Source organism: Carettochelys insculpta, chromosome 1, assembly GCF_033958435.1.
Source record: "Carettochelys insculpta isolate YL-2023 chromosome 1, ASM3395843v1, whole genome shotgun sequence".
Classification (NCBI taxonomy): domain Eukaryota; kingdom Metazoa; phylum Chordata; order Testudines; family Carettochelyidae; genus Carettochelys; species Carettochelys insculpta.
The window spans coordinates 314,732,703-314,753,174 of record NC_134137.1 but is presented as its reverse complement, the minus strand read 5'-3'; the positions used below and the strand labels follow the sequence as shown (position 1 = coordinate 314,753,174).

The 20,472-nt window shown below is 43.2% G+C and overlaps 1 protein-coding gene across 2 annotated transcripts in view; it reads left to right on the top strand.

Annotated features, from left to right (window-relative positions):
* The window catches only part of LEMD3 (LEM domain containing 3), an 86,422-nt gene that overhangs the window by 27,498 nt on the left and 38,452 nt on the right, over positions 1–20,472 (top strand). For both annotated transcript variants that reach the window (XM_075013571.1, XM_075013561.1), the window contains exon 4: positions 19,948–20,015. In XM_075013571.1, the coding sequence (XP_074869672.1) occupies positions 19,948–20,015 (68 nt within the window). The remainder of the gene's footprint in view (positions 1–19,947; positions 20,016–20,472) is intronic.

Genomic DNA, 20,472 nt, shown 5'->3' with positions numbered 1-20,472 from the left:
AAGGTATGGGAAGTACTCCACATTTTCCAGCAGGTCTCCGTTATCTTCAACAGAAGGTACATGAGATTGTTCCATAGGTAGAGCACCTTGGTCTTCCTGATGTTCAGTTTGAGATTCTTGTATACTTCGGTGAAGGTGCTTGGGATGGTCTGAAGGGCTGTGGGGGAGAGAGCAGCCACTCTGTTGTCATCTGGGTATTGGAGCTCTGTGATTCAGATAATGGACGACTAGCTTTTAGCCTTCAGTCTGAGATTGAAAAGCTTCCCATTCATTCTATAAATAGTCTTCATGCTATCTGGAAGCTTGCCATCAGTGAGGTAAAGGGTCATGGTGATGAAGATGCAGAACTGTGATGGGGCAATGACACAACCTTGTTTGACTCCTAGCTTGGAGTCCCTTTGGGATCCATTGTTGCTCAATACTGTGGCACTTGTGCTATTGTGAAGTAGCCTCAAGATGCTAATGAATTTTTGGGGCAGCTGATCTTTGAGAGGATGGTCCACAGTGCACTACATTTGGTTGAGTTGAATGCTTTGGTTAGCTCAGTGAAACTCATAAGGCTTGGTTTTGTTCACAACATTTTTCTTGTAGTTGCTGGGTGGTTAAGATCAGACGTGCTGTTCCTCAGAATGGTCAGAAGCCACCCTAGTATTCTGGGAGGATTACTTCTGAGAGTGGCAGAAGTCAGTCTGCAATGATTTGAGCTCATTTTGTTGATCAGGTTCCTTGGAATTCTCCATTTGGTGACAATCCTAATTGCCATTGTGGATTGAATAAGGCAGCTTTTGGTCCAGCAATCGTCAGTGCTACTCATTGTACTTGTGAGAAGAGCATCATGCCTATCCTGAGTGTGGATGATGACCTAGTCTATGAAGTGCCAGTGCTTCAGTCAAGGATGTTGCCATGAGGTCTTACGTTTTGTTTTTCTGGCAGAAGTGGCTGTTCATGAGGACAAGCCCGTGTTCCGCACATCTTGTAAGGAGGAGCACTCCATTGTAGTTGCTGTTGCCGACTCCTTCTTTCCCAGTGGTAGTCTGCCAGGGATCCACGTGTCTTCTGACCCTGGCATTGAAATTCCCCAAGAGAATAATCTTGTCTTCATTGGAAATGTCTTTCAAGACTGTGTCCAATTGGTTGTAGAACTTCTTCAAAGCATCTTTGGCATCTAGAGTTGGTGCATAAGTCCTGATGACAGTTGCCTCTTGGTTTTTTGCAAGTTTATAATGGAGAGTCACGAGGCACTCATTGATGCCAACAGAGACATCAGATGGGATCTTTGTCAGTTCATTCTTGATGGCAGATCCTACCCCATGAATTCATTTTTCTTCCTTTGGGGTTCCTTTCCAGAAAAAGGTGTACACTCCTCCCTCTTCTGTTAGCTATTCTTCTGATTTATACATTGCTGCCGGGGCAGCTATGTCGATATTGAGTCGTTGTGGCTTATGGGTGGTGATTGCCTTGTATCTTTTGGGGTTGCCCACTGTCTGGATTGTATATTGGAATCCAAATATTCCATGTTCCAAAGTTTACCATTAGTTTTCGACCACATAGAGGTGAACACATTGCACGCAGTTATCCAACCAGGGAGTTTGAGGTGGACTACGATTAGGGCACCTGTTCTAGCCCCCGCCCATGTGGAGTGAGCAGAGCAGATCCACAATAGGGCTGCTCAATCATGGATGTAGCAACTGGACTGTTCTACCATCTCAGTTCTTGAATGGAACAACTGATATGTACATACATCCACTGCCCGTATGCTGGTCCAGGACTGAAAGCTTCCAGATTTCACTGTCCTGCTCCATTTGCCAGTTGCCGTAGGGTGCAGGTTTAAAAGAGTAATAGGCAGAGGAAGATGCCTGTATGTGACTTCTTTTCATGTGGGAAGCACTGTTACACTGCAGCCACCACACAGTCCTTGGTGGATAGAAGACCTGGGTCCAATAGCATGGGATCCATGATGACTTGGAGTCCCCTGTCCACTGCAGCCTTCCATCTGCCGTCAGAGCCATTGTAGCATTGCCCTTGCTATCCTCTCCCTGTTCTGCCATTGAGGACTTTTAGGGTTGTTCTTTGTCTGGACCCCCCTACTTGTCCTTGCTGCCATGGGTGACCCTTTTGGGAGTATGACATTGCTTTTGGGTTTATTGGAACACACAAGCCCACTCACCACAACAAGGTGACGATCTGGAGAGTGAGGTTGTGAAATAGAGAGATCAGGGCTCCCAGATCACACGAGGTGTCTTTTCAAGCATTTAGCCTTTTCAGATCTTGACTCTCTATGGTTTAGTTCAGCAGGATTCAAAGATTCTAAATCCAGAAGAGACCAGTGTTCCCTGTAAGCTGAGAGCTTGTGTGGCATTCCAGGAGAGATTCAGGTGCTGCTTAGCTGATTGATAGAGTGCCCACAGCCACACACGCAGGACAGCCTGTGTTTCTACTAGTGGTGCATGTCCACACATGCCTTGGTGCACATAACAAAATTGATTCTGCCAATGGATGGAAAAAAAAATAAGGAACGCTGGAAGAGACCATTGTAATTAGCCTGTGTTAATTCTGACATGTATAGTATAGATCAGTGATCTCTAATCTCTTTACGCCCAAGATTATTTTTAAATTTCAGGGTAACCCAAGATCTGCCCATCCCCCAATTCCATTTCCCCTTCTCTCCCTCTCTTACTCTTCCACCCTCACTCAGATTCACTGGGGTGTGGCAGAGGGTGTGGGCTCAGGGCTGGAGCCAGTGGGGTTTGGGAGCCAGAAGGTGAGGGGGCAAGCTCTGGGAGGGAATTCGCCCCAACCTGGGGTCTCGTCCTGCATCCAGTCTTGCAGAATGGGGGTCTTGGCTGGATAGTGTTGAGGTGCAGTTGAAGCTGGAGGAGGGGGTGCTAGCTCTATTAGGGGTCTCCAGGCTGGGGCAGAACATTGGGAGGGCAGGAGAGAGGTGTAGGCTGTGCAAGGGAGAGCTGCAGGCGGAGGCAGTTTTCAGGTGCAGATGGGAGTGTGGCATGCTGCGCAAGCACCCAGGTCAAGAAGTAAACCCATGAATACTTGTGGGAAGCAGCAGGGCTTCGTGGTTTTCCCCCTCAGTGCTCCATAGCATGCAAGACAGCTGTTCCCTGGGCTGGAGACCGAAGGGAAAAGCCTTTGTGGGCAGGCATACCAGGGGGCTTGCTGGAGGAGTTTGCTTGATCGCAATACTTGTAGTAGTGTAGTCTGGGCTGTTGTCTAACTCCATCTGCACTCCTCGCTGAGGCAGCACCATCTCTTCCATGCTCACAAGGCATCACCCTAACCCGTCATAGCAGCTGGTGAGCCCATTTGTTGTAATGGTAGTGAACATGACCATGGACATCCTCAGTCACTTGTTCAGTGATCACCATGAGTGGGAGATCAGCACGGTGGCTCTTAACCGTGTGTTCCAGCTTTGGGGCCAGCTGTGCATATGCCTGTTTGTGACACAAGTCAACAGAAAGTGCTGCTGGTACTTCACAGTGGGTCTGAGGAGGCACTCCCTTGGAGATGCTTTCTCCATCAAATGGGATGCTCCCCTTCTGTATGCGTTTCCTCCCCTTCCCTTGATTCACAAGCTTCTGGTCAAGTTCAGACTGGATTGGGCTCACCTCATCCTGATAGCCCCTGTGCGGCAGAGACAAACTTGGTAGCCTTACCTCATCCAGCTGTTAGTGGCGACTACGTATTCCTTTCCTCCTTGCCAAAACCTCCTGTTCTAGGACTTTGGCTGCACTCTTCCCCTAGATCCACTGAGGCTGGGCCTCCCCACGTGGCTCATTCATGTTTTCAGGTTGCCAAAATTGCATGCTCTCAGGGTAAAAGGTTTCTTCTTAACAGCAGAGGGGAGTCCACCTGCAAGTCCTACCTCTACAAGTGGATGTGGTTCTCTCACTGTTTGGGTACTAATCAACCTATGCTTCTTCACACTGCACACCTTCCTGTCCTCCTTGACTACCTGCTGTACCTGTGTGAGTCAGGCCTCTATCTCTGTACCATCAGGGCGCATGCTGCAGCGTTGGCAGCGTTCCACAGGATGGACGATGGGGTTGCCTTTCTTGCCCATCCTATCACCATATGTTTTTTGGTGGGTCTGCAAAACATGTTTCCATCAGTATGTCCTCCAGTGTCTATGTGGGACCTAAATCACATGCTAAACTTCCTAATGAAGCCATCCTTGGAACCCATGGTAACATGTTCCTGGCTCCATCTGTTGATGAAGGTCTCGTTTTTAGTTGCCATCACATCATCAGGGAGGTTGCCGTTCTGACGGCTGAACCTCTTTATATGATTTTTAACAAGGATAGTGTCACTCTTTGCCCTCATCCTAAGTTCCTCCCAAGGTTCCTGCTTCATTTCAAATGAACCCTATCCACTTATTTGCATTCTTTTCGAAGCTGGATTCTGATCGTACGCATGCAGCATGACACACTCTGGATGTTGGACGTTGGCCTTCTGCATCAGTCACGCTAAGCCTTGGTGCGAGTCTCCTAGGATCTTCCTCTGCTTTTGTGGAGTATTTCGAGGGCCATCCCATTTCATCTCAGCGGCTGTGCAAGTGGATCACCACCTGCATTCACACCGTTATACTCTTCACCGGAAGGACCTTCTGGGTGCTGTCACCACCCGTTTTTATCATGACTGTGTCTTTCACCACTGCCTTGCTTAAGAATGTACCCTTTACGGGCATATGCAAGGCAGTGACTTAGTCTTTGAGCAACACATTTGCACAGCACAACGCTTTCTTGTCTTCCGTCGCTTCCTGCATTCAAGTGGGTCGAGCAGTTCTGTTGATTGTAACAGTTTCTGGGCTCCAGACCCATCTCCAAAGTGAGACTACTGCTTTGTAGTCGTGCAGAGTTGAGCACCCATGCGGACGCTACTCAAAGGGGAGTAAGTTACTTACCTTGTGCAGTAACGATGGTTCTTAGATATGTAAGTCACTGTGGGTGCTACTCTTCCCTCCCTCCTTTCCCTGCTTTGGAGTATCCTGCTCTATTTGCTAGGGTAGAGGAGGAATGGAGGGGGCCATGCCATGTGCCAGATAGCATGAGGAGGCGCTGTTGTGCATGCATGGTGCAGGAAACCACAGCTACAAAAGATTCTCCGAGTGCCAGCACAAGCATGCACCGACACTAAGTGGCACACCCACAGGGGGACACATCTTGAAGAACCATCATTACTGCACACGCTGAATAACTTCCTCTCTGCCAGTATATAATAAACTCTTTCGTATCTGACAGCCTTGGAACTGAGAGGTTGCCAGATATTCAAATACTCTGGATAATGGAAAGGTGTACCAGCAACACATAACACTAAAGAAAAACAAGATTATATGTTAAACAAAAATGTATGCAGAGTACTTTATTTGCCAACAAGAGTTGTACTGTACACTGGAAACTTATACTATATTTGCTATATTTATTTGTATTTGCTTTCACTATACTGTACTTATGAGAAATTTCACCAAAATTTACTTATGGTTAAAATGCTGATTATTTGAGCATTCTGGATGATATAGTTTACGGTAGCCTATTTTGCTGAGGCTCGCTGATAAAAATGCTGGTTGTAATGTTCTCACAGACAATTTGCTGCAGTAGAAACACGTGCACATAGATGTCCACGTAATAATCATCCCAGTCCCATGCTCTCCTTGATGAATGTCGCAGAAAGTGAGGTAGCACATCTAAGACTAACAAAATGACTTATTAGGTGATAAGCTTGTGTGGGACAGACCCAGTTACTAATCTGAAGAATTAGGTCTGTCTCACGCAAGCTTATCACCTAATAAGTCATTTTGTTAGTCTTTAAAGTGCTACATGACTTCTGGTTTGTTTTGTTAGAATACAGACTAACACAGCTACCTCTTTGTTACTGTCCCAGAAAGTGACTGGTTTTTCTTTCAATAGTAATGGAGAGGTAGCTGTGTTAGTCTGTATTGTAACAAAATAACGAAGCAGTCCTGTAGCACTTTATTTTTTTTTAGTCTTTAAAGTGATACATGACTGCTTGTTTGGTTTGTTGGATTGTCTTTGAGAAGTCCCTTTTCCCTTCCCCTCACTTTTTTAGCATTACCCAAAAGGGCTCACTCATTATCCCAAATTAGCAAGTGAATTGTGGTATTATTCCAGTTATGCTAATGAATGACATCAAATACCATTTGGAATTCGAAGCAAGCAGGCATTTTTGTCCCTCTGGCTAGTTGACAGCACTAGGCTCTGTGTTGGAAACAGGCTGTGCTCCATTAATGGTATTTCAAAGCCCCCAGTCTGGAGACGGGAGTATTCATTTCATGCTGTGGCAGTTACCCAGGTGGCTGTTGTTGTTAACCCTCTGCAGCCTCTGTCATGCTCCGGCTGCTCTGTTTGGGAGGGGGTTGGTATGTGTCTTGCATGTGTGTGGATTAATCTGTCTGGGGTTGCTTGTTTTAATCATGGCTGTTTTCAAACTGGGGCTTCCTTTGACTGGCAACAGTTGGTTCCTTTTCTTCTGGGGATTCCTTCCCTTATTGACAGGGCTGGGAATTCTCACCCCCGCCTGCTGCAGCAGCTGGGAAGTCTGCAAGAACTGGAGAGCTGCAAAAGACTCCCTCTTCATGTAGTTTCTTCTGGTTGCTATGCAAAGGAAGCATCCTGACCCATTGGGCATTGCTGGAACTTGTTCTGTTCTGCAGACTCAGCTCCTGCCGAGGGAGTGATGGATATTGTTCTGCTGACTCCTTTGCACGATCAGAGAAGAGAACCGATCAGCAATTCACTGCAGTGAGCCCAGCCCACTTACCTTTCACACCACCTTGCCCCTTTTAAGCACCTTTCAAGGTAAAGGCAACAACCTGCTGAGGTGTCCTGCAAATCAGCCTGAGGTTATTGCAGCCTGTGGTTAAACCAGAATAAGGTCTTTGTTAAACTGCCTTCTGCTACTTGAAAACAGGGGACATGAGATGGCAGATTGGGTGGTTGGCAACAGCTGGCGTAGGCTCTAGAACTTCCCCAAAATAATTCCTACATTACTATCGTTTAGAAAAAATACCTAGTCTTGAATTAAACATGATCAATGATGGAGAATGCCTGGTCGATTTCCCCCACCCCTGCTCACAGTGATTATTTACTCTTGTTGTTAAAAATTTACACCTTATTTCTGGCTTGAATTTGTTTAGCTTCAACATCTAGCCGCTGGATTGTTACATTTTTTCCCTGGTTTGAAGAGCCCAATATTAAATATTTTTCTCACTATCCAGACTATGGAGGGAATACTGTGCTGTCTTTGGTACCCAGTATAGCTTAAGTTCCTCTCAAACATTACAAAACAAACTTTGTAGACCACTCCCTTAGCTTGGACAACTGTGTTCTATAGATGATAGGTAAACAGAGCACAATTTGCATAGGATCACATGCAAACTCTGTGACAGAGGTGACAAAAGAGCCAAGTTCCCTTGGCTTCTAGTCCAGTACCTTCCTCACGAGAGCATGCTTTCTCTGGCAGCAGGTCTTGCCTTACTAATTGAATGTGTACAGTGTTGCCAGTGATTGGATACTAGAACAATTCATTAATCAGTTTGCATCATTCTTTTATAAGCATAATAAAGTAAATATTATTATATGTTCTATCATGATGCATGCATCCAGGCACAGTCTTAAATTGATTTCCAGACCTGAATGTCTCATGCTGCAATCTCATGGATCTCTTTCAGTTTTAATAGTTTCCTAAATTTTCTGTGCTTAAAAACAAACAAGATTACGTTTTCGGCTTTTTAATAGACAGCTTAGAAAGCTTTGAGTTGTAAACCAGTGAGGCTGGATGCCTTCCATTTTATGTTGTATGGGCAGGGCCCTGCCAAACTCATGGCCACAAAAAGTGCATCGCAGACAGAAGTCTGGACTCCTTCATGAAATGTAATCATGTGTGTCTTTACCTCTACTGTACCAATTTCATGTGGGAGACCAGCATTTTTCATATTATTACAACACCAAGACATTTCAGATTTAAGTATCTGAAAAGATAAAATTTATGATTTTTAGATGCTTGTGACAGTGAAATTGAGCAAAATGGACTGAATTTGGTACAACTCTACATATTGAAGGAGATATTGGCTTCTCATTCGTTTGTGTTAATTACACACTCCTCCTCCTCCTCCTCACCCCGCATGCATGCAAATATTATAATTGTTTTCATGTTTCTCTATCAATGGGAAGGACTTAAGTCATAAATAATCTCCCAGACGATCTGTTCTCCTTCTGTAGAACCCCAAAAGGCCTACCTTATCCCTGTTTAGTTGCGCCCCCTCCCCCAACCTCGGTGACTTTCTGAAAATACATATGTTTTTCTCTAGAGAGCCCTTTTTGTTAGCTTAACCAGTGGCTGGAGCCACATCTCAAGGCTTACCTGGTCACACTGATTAGAATAGCTTTTGCATCATTGATACATTATAAAGCATTTCAAGTGTTAAGTTGCTGAACTTTTTTGTGGCAAATCAGGAAGAGTTTATGCTACTGAAGACATCCTTTCTTGTTTAACTTCATTCCGCTCTATCACCTCTGTCTCCAAAATACAGAGTATGGAACAGCTTCCTACTCTTATGCACTCTTTGGTGCACCCCGTAAGCATGGGGAGGGGTCTGTTTAAACTTATTAGTGCTTATTAATGCCGTTGTCTTACTGCATTGCATCACTACATCACACTCAGATGCAAATAAGCAGTTGGCCACAAAATCTCAATTTTCCTCAAAAGTTTGGATGAGCATTTGATCTTCCTAGGTAGAATTGGTTATTCAGATAAAGCTGTTTTAAACATTAAATTAAATACAAACAAGAAACCAAAAATAAAACTGAAGCACAGGACTAAGTTTAAGACCCTTGTACAGACCCAGAGGCCTTGTACGTAAAGCTCTTTTATTTAGTAATCAGAAAACAATTACCACATTTAGGTTTTTAAAAAGGAAAACATATCCGCTCTTCATTTAAGTAAGGAAAACTTCTGAATTTTTATCTCAAGTTGAAGATGAAGTATGCGATCATGTCCCTAGTAAAGATTTTGAGATAAGACAGAAGAATCCATTTACCATCCGTGGAAGGAGTAGGGGAAAGAAATATATTGAACACTTTAGTGTGGTGAATGCCTGAAGGAGAACAGATATGAAAATCAAGAAACAGTGCTTCAAAAACTCCAAGTATTTTCTTTTTGGGATCCATTTTATGCTTGTTTATTTTTGGTGCTTTATGTAAGCTTTGATATTAACACGCACTGGTTCCATAAAAGCCAGAATATTCAGTAGCGAGTTCAAATGTTTAGTCAGTGCTGAAAAGCAAGTTTAACTTAGTATGTCTTCTTTCTTCCCTTGTGAGGGACTGACTAATCTCTTAAAAACTCAGGAAATGGCAAAAGTCCTACTAGGATCCACCAAAGCATCACTGTTAGCATGGTGGGTGCACCTCAGTGCTCTTTTGCAGTGATGCTACATAGGCCCCATGTGGCTTGCTAAGGATTCCTGTGTGGACTACCAGCTTACCTTAAAGTTTGTAATTCAGTTATGCACTGCCTATCATTTGCCTATGGCATCCTTTGTAAGTAACTTACTGGATCTTTAAGTTCTTGCAACAGCTAGGCTACAGCTGAGTGAATATGCCATCCGTTTTTCATTACTGACGGAAGGGGAACCAAAGATGAAAGTGAGAGTAAATGCCACAAAGTCGACACCAAAGCCCAAGTGGTGGTGGTTTTATTATTCTCCCTCACGTAAACATGCACCTTCTGTGTTCAATATGCCAGGTCATTGTGCTGTCTCTAAAGTTGTCCAAATGAGGTGCCATTTTGAATTAAAGCACAGTGACTTCAGTGTGGTCTGTCCTGGCAGTGTTGGAGGATGCTACAAAACTGGAAATCTAAAGTCTTCATATAACCCATCAAATGTCATTCTCATAACATCGACAACTGTAAAGGAAAAAGCAACAGCTGGTTTGGACAGTGTTGGTACTAGCTGAAAAGAAAAGGCTGTTTCTGGATGCTGAGCTTATAAAGGAGTGCATGTTGGAAATGCTGGAGGAGCTTTTTGCGAGAGACGAAAAACTAATATTGCACTGTGAATCAGTGTCCCTGTCTGATTCTTCATCAGTGTGAAGACTGGAGGTAATTTACGAGGATTGTTTGTCAGCACTGCTTTCTGATTTTAAAAATGCCAAATACAACTTTCTTGCAGATCCAAGAATGGTAACATTTTCAAGGAAGGATCTTTGTGCTTAATGTCATTAGATGTTTATGCATATCAGATCATTGCTGAAAAAGTGTAAAGCTCTTCTGGGAAAAAGTGGTTTGGTTTTGCAGAAAGTAAACTTACTTATTACAGATGGAGGACCCTCTGTAACAGGGAAACACAAGACATTGCTTCATATGTGTTAGCGATAGGCCCTTCGTTAAACAGGCTTCACTGTATCCTTTACCAGACTGTCCTCTGCCATAAGATCTCTGGGCACTTGGAAAAAAGAGTGGGTATTGTGATGAGGTTCATGAACTACATATGCTCAACTTCTAGCCCACAAAAACATGCTTTTCAAAGCTTTTACAAGACATTTCAGGTGAATACAGTGACCTTTTGCAGCAAGCCAGTGATGGATTAGCTGTTGGTCAAATGGGGCCCATTCCCAGGAGCCCCAGGCAATTAGGGGCCCTAGAAAAGTGGGTGCCCTTGTGCCCCAACCTGCTTTGCATGCCTTCTGGTGCACCTGCTGGGGAGCTGGATTGGAGCAGAGGGGTTTTGCACCCTGCTACCTACCGGGGTGCTGGGTGGAAGGGCAGGATATGACCCTGTATCCCAACCCAGTTTTTTATGGAGGAGTTGGAGGGAGGCAGGGAGGAGTCCCTACTACTCTGGCCCAAGCCCTCACAAAATCTTTACTCCACCTCTGAGTATAGTAATGTTTGGACGTTAATAACAAGTGCTTTGAGCACAACGTTTGCAGATTAATAGGGAGCATCTATGAGATTTACTTCTTTTCAAAGATCAGATAATGTATTTCAAACTGCAATAACAACAAAGCTTGTTAGTTCCTGGAATTTTATTAATGTTCTCTCTCTATCACAAATAGCTTTTCTGTACTATATTATTCACTCCATTTGCAGCTGCAGGTAGTGCTAGGGATCTGTTTGGAACAGCGTGCTACTTTCAGAGGATCCTTGAGATCTTTGGGACAAAAGGAAAGATGTTGAATTTTCTGATGTTGTACGTTGCTAGAGATGAAACTTGGACGAAAATGCTGCAAGACTTCCTAAATAATCTGATTGAAAATTTTAAAATGTGATTTGAGAATTTCAAGATTCCAGAGGATTTGCTTTAATTTATGTTCCATTTGTTGTCTTTGCCATGGACCTTGCAAGCCCTTCTGAAGCAAAGAACAGTCTTGATTCAATTGATGAAGATATCTCTTTCAGTTAGAAATTGTCAGGCTTCAGTGCCAGATGTCTTGAAAGCAAAAGTCATAAAAATAGCACTTAATGATTTCTGGACTCAATATGCTAACCAATTTCAGAATAGACAGTATCTAGCCATCTGTCTTTATAAATATTTGGATTTACATCTGAGAATCTAGGTTTTCTACCATGAATATTATAAAACACCAGCACAGTCATTGTCTGAAAGACTGGCATCTTCACTTTACACTTTCTCTGACCACCTACAGACCACTCTTCAGAAAGCTCTCCAGAGATTGCCCGGAAGATCCATCTGCTCAGAGTTATATCTTCCGCGGGTTGATTTTTACATGCCTGGAAGATTGATTTTTGTGCATCCCTACCGGGGTTGGCATTCGACTCTACTCCTTGCTGTTGTGAGGAGAAGGGAGGCTGATGGGAGAAACTCTCCCGTTGACCTTCCAGAGTGAGGATGGCCAGGCAAGTCGATTGCAGATAAGTCAATTCTAGGTATGCAAGTTCTGTAGCTAGAATTTGCGAAGAGGTGATTGCAAACAGGATGGAGTTTTGAGCAGGGTGCTCTCCAGGTAAAGGAGGAGCAGATCACAGGACCTCGGGGTAAGTGGCTGTCAGGAGTGTGTGTGTAGAGGGGGGGGGTTACTTGTGATTATGTACTGGGCTTGTTTTGTTTGTGTGTGTGTGTGTGTGTGTGTGTGTGTTTGGAGATCCATGCGCTGAGCTGTTTGTTTGAAAGGCCGTGTGCTGAGGCTGCCAGTTAGGGTTTGAAATCTAGAGCTCTCTACTCGGTGGTTGAGTCGTAGCCAGGGGGCCGAGTTACCAGTCGGGAAGGCCAGAGCCTATAGAGCCTGCTAGTAAGCAACCAGGAGGGAGTTTAGAGGAGGAGTTGAGAGGGGAGCTAGTTACATTTTTTTCCATTGTCTAGAACTTTTATACAAAAAACTTTATCCCAAATTACCATGTTGAGTTTGCCTGACTGTTTACATTTTAATTTCTTAGTGAAGGTCATTTCAGTTTCAGTAACTGTGGCAGTTGAGATTGTGTGCCTGGGAGGGTTGGAATCTTTTTGATCCCTTATTTCCTTGATTTCCTTTGATCAGGCTCAAAATCAGCCTTCCCCCCTGTGACTAACGAGGGGGAGGCCTGACTGAGATTTTCAGGCTTTAAAAGCCAATTTCGGAGAGATCAGGGGAGTGAAGTGGGTAGGGGGCTGCAGACAGATCAGTTTTAAGAGGGAGTTTGTCGGCAGGGGGGTGGGGGTTCCACTAGGGTTAGGAAGACCCACAACACATGTGGCAGCACTGCTTCTGTCTCCTCCACCTGTGCCTGTAGTCAGACAGACCTCTGGACCAGGGAGGCCTCTACCTAGACCCTGGTGTGGTTTTGCAGGGACTGTGACTTGCAATTCCCGCCTACTGAAGTCCAGAGTGGGGAGACCATACAGTGTGGAAGATGTCTTCTGACAAAAGCGCTCAGGAAGCAGGTGGTGGAGCTACAGGAAGAAGTAGCTTGGCTTAGGAGTGAATATTGGACTCCATGAGCAATTCCTGGATAGTATTCTTGTGAGAGAGCTGTCCCAACACAAAAGAGTGCTGACATCCTATCCGTGAAGATGGCTTGTGGAGACACTGGCAGCTGGTTACTTCCAGCAGCAGGCAATGCTCTACTCCTGCTCCCAATCCTCCCACTGTGGTACTGGGAAACTGTTAGGCTGTTCTGGATATGGGAGATAAAGGAGGTAAGGAATCACCCCCTACAGGTAAATCAGAGAAGCTGTGTACCCCCAACGCTGGCAGGTCTATTGCCACCACTATAAGAAAGAAACGTGGGGTAATTGTGGTAGGAGACTCTCTTCTGAGGGGGAGGGAGGCACCCATCTTTTGCCCTGACACGTCATCCCAGGAGGTATGCTGCCTGCCAGGAGCCCACATCTGAGACGTTATGCAGGCACTGTCAAGGATTATCTGGCCTACTGACTACTATCCCATACTACTCATCCATGTGGGCGTGAATGATACTGCAGGATGTAACCTTGAGTAGATCAAGCATGACTACAGGCCTCTGGGAGTATGGGTGAAGGGGTTGGGAGTGCAGATGGTGTTCTCCTCAGTCCTTCCTGTCCAGGGTTGGGGCCCAGGGAGAGACAGGTGCATTCTGGATGTGAATGCCTGTGTGGGAGGATGGTGTCACCAGGAGCACTTTGGCTTCCTTGATCATGGGATGTTGTTCCATGAAGGACTGCTAAGCAGGGATGGAATTCACCTTTCAAGAATTGGGAAGGATGTATTTGTATTGGGACTGACTAATCTAGTGAGGAGGGCTTTAAACTAGGTTCTATGGAGACAGGTGCCCAAAACCCACAGGTAATTAAAAAACCTGGAGACCTGGGAGTTGGGTTGGAAATGGGAGGGATCATGGGCTATAGTAGCAGAGAAAAAAGAGGGACTAGGTAGAACTGGGGGGCAAAAGCAAATGGGTGTCTTAGATGCCTATATACAAATGCAAGAAATAATATTAATATATGGAGATACACATCTCATAGAACTGGAAGGGACCTTGGATGGTCATTGAGTCCAGTCCCCTGTCCTCTTGGCAGGACCAAGCACCATCCATGGCAGACTTTTCTTTCTAAAATGTGTTTGCCCCAGGCCCCTAAATGGCCTCCTCAAGGTTTGAACTCATAACCCAGTGTTTAGCAGGCCAGTGCTCAAACCACAGAGCTAGTCTCTTTCCTCCTTGCCCCCAATCAACACAACTTTGATTTAATTGGTATCAGAGAAACTTGGTGGGATAATACACATAATTGGAATATTGCTATAGAAGGGTACAACTTACTCAGGAAGGATAGGCAGGGTCAAAAGGGAGGAGGTGTTGCCTTATATATAAAAAATGTGCGCACCTGGACTGAGGTGGAGATGGATGCAGGAGTCTGGGGTAAGTTAAAAGGAGTTTAAAAAAAAAAAAAAAAAAAAAAAGTGAGGTTGTGACAGGGATCTTCTACAGATCACCTGGCCAGTTAGAAGAGGTGAATGAGACGCTCTCTAAACAATTAGCAAAATTATCCAAAACACAGTACTTGGTGGTGATGGGGGACTTCAACTTTCCAGATGTATGTTGGGAAACTAACACAGCGAGGCACAGAATATCCAGACAGTTTTTGGACTGCATGGATGACAATTTTTTGTTTCAGAAGGTAGAAAAAGCTACCGGGAGGGAAGCAGTTCCTGATTTGATTTTAACAAATTGAGAGGAACTCGTTGAGAATTTGAAAGTGATCATGATATCATAGAGTCCATGGTTCCAAGCAATAGTGAAAGGGAGAACCGCAAAATAGATACAATGGATTTTAGGAAAGCAAATTTTGATAAACTCGGAGCTGGTAGATAAGGTCCCATGGGTAGCAAGATTAAGAGAAAAAACAACTGAGGAGAGTTGGCAGTTTTTTAAAGGGACATTATTAAAGGTCCAAAAGCAAACAATGGCGCTGTGTAGGAAAGCTAGAAAGTATGGTAAAAGACAACCTTGGCTTAGTCAGGACATGTTGCATGATCTCAAAATCAAAAAGGAGTCATATAAAAAATGGAAAGTAGAAGAAGGTACAAAAAATGTATATAAGCACACAGTGTGTGTATGCAGGGGCAGGATTTGAAAGGCCAAGGCACAGAATGTGCTCACATTAGCTAGAGATATAAAGGGTAACAAGAAGACCTTCTATAAATACATTAGAAGCAAGATGAAGACCAAGAACAGGGTAGGCCCACTACTCAGTGAGGAGGGAGAAACAATATCAAGAAGCCTGGAAATGGCAGAGGTGCTTAATGACTTCTTTGTTTCGGTCTTCACCAATAAGGCCAATGCAGAAATGCCTAACATAATGCATGCTAGTGGGAAGGGAGTAGGTTTAGAGGATAAAATATGTAAAGAACAAGTTCAAAATTACTTAGAAAAATTAGATGTTTTTAAGTCCCCAGGACCTGATGAAATGCTTCCTAGAATACACAAGGGGCTGATAGTGGAGGTTTCTGAGCCTTTACCTGTCATCTTTGAAAAGTCCTGAAAGTTGGGAGAAATTCCAGAAGACTGGAAAAAGGCAAACATAGTGCCCATCTATAAAAAGGGAAAAAGAACAACCCAGGAAACTACAGACCAGTCAGTTTAACTTCTGTGCCAGGAACAATAATAATGTTCAACAAATAATGGAACAAATAATTAAGGAATTCATCCACAAACATCTGGATGAAAATAAGGTCATATGTAACAGCCAGCATGGATTTTGTAAAGAACAAACCATGCCAGACCAGTCTGATAGCTCTTTTTCTTTTTTTTGGACGGGATAACAAGCCTTGTGTATAAGGGAGAGGCAGTGGATGTAGCATACCTAGACTTTAGTAAGGCATTTGACACAGTCTCACAAATACAACTTAGATGGGGCCACTATAAGGTGGGTGCATAACTGGAAGGGTAACCTCTCTCAGAGAATAGTTATTAATAGTTTGCAGTCACTCTGGAAGGGCATAACAAGTGGAGTTCCGCACGGATCTCTTTTGGGACCAGTTCTATTACATATCTTTGTCAACAATTTAGATATTTGTATAGAGTACACGCTTATTAAGTTTGCAGATGTTACCAATCTGGGAGGTGCTGCAGTTGCTTTGAAGGATAGGCTCATAATTCAGAATCATCTGGACAAACTGAAGAAATGATCTGAGGTAAACAGGATGAAGTTTAATAGGGACAAGTGCAAAGTACTTCACTTATGGAGAAACAATCAGCTTCATACATATAGAATGGGAAGCGACTGTCTAGAAAGGAGTACTGCGAAAAGGGACTTAAGGGTCCTATTGGACAACAAGCTAAGTCTGAGTCAACAGCGTGATGCTGTTGCCAAAAATGCAAACATGATTCTGGGATGTATTAACAGGAATGTTGTGAGCAAGGCATGAGAAGTCATTCTTCTGCTCTACTCAGCGCTTATTAGGCCTCAGTTGGAGCACTGTGTCCAGTTCAGGGCACCACATTTCAATAAAGATGTGAAGAAATTGGGAAATGGCTGGAGAAGAGCAACAAGAAAGATTTAAAGTTCTAGAGAACATGAGCTATAAGGGAAGATTGAAATAACTGGGCTTGTTTAGTTTAGAAAAGAGGAAATTTAGAGGGAACATGATAGCAGTTTTTAGGTAACTCAAAGAGGGTTACAAGGAGGAGGTAGAAAAATTGTTCTCCTTGGTCTTGGAGGGTAGGACAAGGAGCAATGGGCTTAAGCTGCAGCAAGGGAGGTTTAGATTAGACATTAGGAAAAACTTCCTGGTGGTTAAACCCTGGAATAAGTTATCTAGGGAGGTTGTAGTATCTCCATTGCTTGAGATGTTTAAGATCAGGTTAGACACTTCTCAGGGATGCTCAAGATGGTGTTTGGTCCTGCCAAGAGGGCGGGGAACTGGTCTTGATGACCTCTTGAGGACCCTTCCAGTTCTAGTGGTCCATGATTCTATGAATTTTGTATCTGAAGTTGACTTATTTTCCTAACGTAGACCAAGCTATAGTCAGTCATTTCTCCTATTAGAGAGTGCCATTACACAGACTGGTGTAATGTTGATGTAGAAACTTTGTTAAAAGGTGGATATACTAATACTTAAGGTGCAATCAAAGTCTGTCTTTATTGTTAGCTGAAGTGTGTCTCTTTTGTCAGGCCCTTCTGCTCCTTCCCGCCACTGCCTCGAATTCTTCTTGGACCTGGCTCCCTTATATGGCCACATCCAAGGTTTCTTCCTAATGTATCTGCCAAGTATCATCAGAATGAGATGATTCAGTATCAGTTTTCTTTCTAAAGCAACATAATTCAAACTTGGAGACTGCCTTTCAGAGTCTAGGTGTCAGGAGTGTGCTAGCCTTCTATTTAGATAGGACTAAATAATTTTGTAAATCTCCTAGACCATGGGTGTCCAACCTTTTGGCTTGCTGGGGCAGCATTGAGTGAAGAGGAATTGTCTTGGGCCGCATATAAAATATATAATATAGTTAATGTATATAAACCACATAATAATGTTAAAAGCTTACGATCTTGTGGGGCCGCATTACTAGCTGTCCAGGGCCGCATGTGGCCTGCAGGCCGCGGGTTGGACATGCCTGTCCTAGACTGTTCATTTTGTTTGCAGGCAGATCTAAATGTTCTGCTCTTGGTGTGCATTAGATTGTTAGTGCTGCCAATCATTCATCCCCCGTTGGTGTATAAGCTCACTCTTATTAGAGGTCTCTACCTCTGTGGCGCTACATAAAACTGTCCTAGTAACTGAGATTGGTAGATGTGCTTACATGGTCTTTGGGTATATACCTTCTTCAGGCACTATGCCTTTAGGCAACTCTTCTGGATGTAGTATGGCAATTGGCAACACAGTAGTTCTGTGCTGGATTTGGTTTCAGGGCTCTCCTGCAGTATCCCCATAAGGAGTGGGGAGCTACCTAAAGTGGAGCTCCCATAGGAATGTTATTTGAAGAAGAAAAGTTACTAATCTTGTGCAGTAGTGATCATTCTTTAAGAGGTATGTGGGTGTGTTCCATTACCCATCCTCCAACCACCCGCTTTGGCATTGGAGAAGGAGCTGAGGGTGATTCACCCACAGAACCTGATACAACTTTCATGTGGGGCACAAGAATGTTAGTAGTGCAAGTGCAGCCTGAACTCATACTGGTCTTGAAAATCTTTGATAAAAGGGTCATGAGGGGCACGGGCTCCTCAAGTGGAGCTCCCCTAGGGTCACGTCTTGAACTACAGTGACTGCACAAGATGAATAACTTTTTATTCTGAGTGTAAATTCATTTACCTTCCAGGCTAACTACAGTCTTTCTATATAGGTACTGCACATTCCATTGTATGTTACTGAAGAACATTGAATCAAAACTTCAGGGGCTCCATTCTGCTTCAGTTCAAGTTGATTGAAAAATTCCACTTGATTTTCAGTGGTGTGGGATCAGACATTATGCAAGATGTTTCTTTCTTCATAATCATGTCCTGACTACTACTTCTGCTGGCCACTAGTCAAAGAGAAGACATTGATAACTTCAGTACATAAAACACAAATTGTGAAGGCTTACAAAATTGGAGATGCAACTTGTAATCCTGTTTATTTAAAAAAAAAAAGTATTCAACCAAATCTCAGACTGCATCAGTCTGTAAAAGGTCTTGCTTCTCAGGAATATAGTTTATTCATCATGTGCTCTGGCACAAGACTGCTGTTTAAAATGCACAACAGGGTTGTCAGATGTGGTATGCTTTTTCTGAATTATTTGCTTGTACAGAGAACCATTCCACCACCCTTGGGGGAAGGTTGCTGTGAACTCTGCCATTACCGGAATGGATAGCCAACTGTGTCCAGACATTGTAATCACAAACAAGGACAGAAAGCAAATCACCTTGGTGGATGTAACAGTGCCATTTGAGAACAGGTCACAAATCTTCTTTGATGCTTTGTTTTGAAAGCTGGAGAAATATGCACTTCTGGTCAACACCTTGAGAACTCAGAGCTAGAAGACAGGGATAGTAGCAGAAAAATAAAATTGTTAGGTAAGGTGAGGGGTCAATCGATGGAGACTAGGAATAATCTTTTCTTTTCTTGTATGTGAGTGAGAGAATTAATCAGCTATAGTTTCTCTGGGTGATCAAGGAGGTGTATTCAATCTGGAGGTCTAGTCGTGGTCAAGCCTGCTAATGCTGGTGATGTAATTTTTGAAATTTTGAAGACTGATTCAGGTATGCAGGGTCTCATGACTTTCTCAGGCTTTTATTAAGAGGAGATAAAATGGAAAGTTCCAGATACCATTAAAACCATTCAAGAAGCTTAGTGAGCCTTCATGCATTGATTTTGTTGGTTTTTGACTTGCATTCATTTCATGATGAATGTGGCATTTGTATAAAATATACTCTACGGTTTTCAGAGGGGTAGCCTTGTTAGTGTATAGCTGCATAAACAGCGAGCCTGTGGCATTGTAAAGTTTACGGATTTATGTAGGCATAAGCTCTTGTGGGTAAAAATGACTCTGTCAGATTCATACACGCAAGATATTTTCCAGTAATGAGGCCCAAATAAGGATTATCCAATTACATAGGGTGCCCTTTTGAGGTAGGGTATTGAAATAGACAAAATGTTCACCCTTATTTGAATCAGTGATTCTTCTGTTTGGCCACAAAAATGGTTTTTAATAAAGTTTTGTAAACAGCCTTTTATTTCCCTTCCAGTATTTGTGTTTTTAAAAAATGTGCTTCCGCGTTTGCTTTCTGTTTAGTACCTGAAGTCCTAATCATATTTGTAGCATTACAGTTGACAGCTACTGCAAACAGATGTTTGGTACCACAAGTATCCAGAAGTCTCTCCCCTCAACGATATTTTAAATACCTAGTACCTTCAACTATTCTCTTTTTGTATGGATTGTAAGAACTCTGTAAGTGAGCAGTTGAGGGGCTTTGTAGTTTATATAACAAAGTCATAAATAGATCAAAATAAATACATATTTAATTTTTACCAGGAGATCATGAGTGTGGCAGCGCTATTCAGAGAAATCTTTCCATCCAGGAGGCAGCTGCATATTTAAAAGTAAGCAATCAGAAAAGGTATTTTTCATTTAGTTTTTCTTTTAAGGTTTGCACAGATTAAGATGACAATTTTTATTTAAAAAGCTGATTTTACATTCAATTTAATTAAAATATAACTGATATGCAATAAGTGCTTTATTTCACTTGAACACATACACCACACAACATCTGTATGGCTTTTATTTTGCGGGGAAAGGGAAGACAAGTTTAATGAAATAGCAGCCTTTCTTCTGTGAATGTGAGAGTGAATGTACAAAGTAAAGACACTTCTTACACGCTTTAACCTTTTCCTTTTTCATGAAATGAACCCCAGAACATCCTAGATGTCATATAAAGAATCTTAAAGAGAACGTGGAGTTTTAAAATGCAATGGAGATGTTGCTTCAAAAGGACAAATTTTGTTGTAATCTTGTGTATTACAAAAGTGTAAAGGGATAGGTCTTCCACAATTCAGTAGA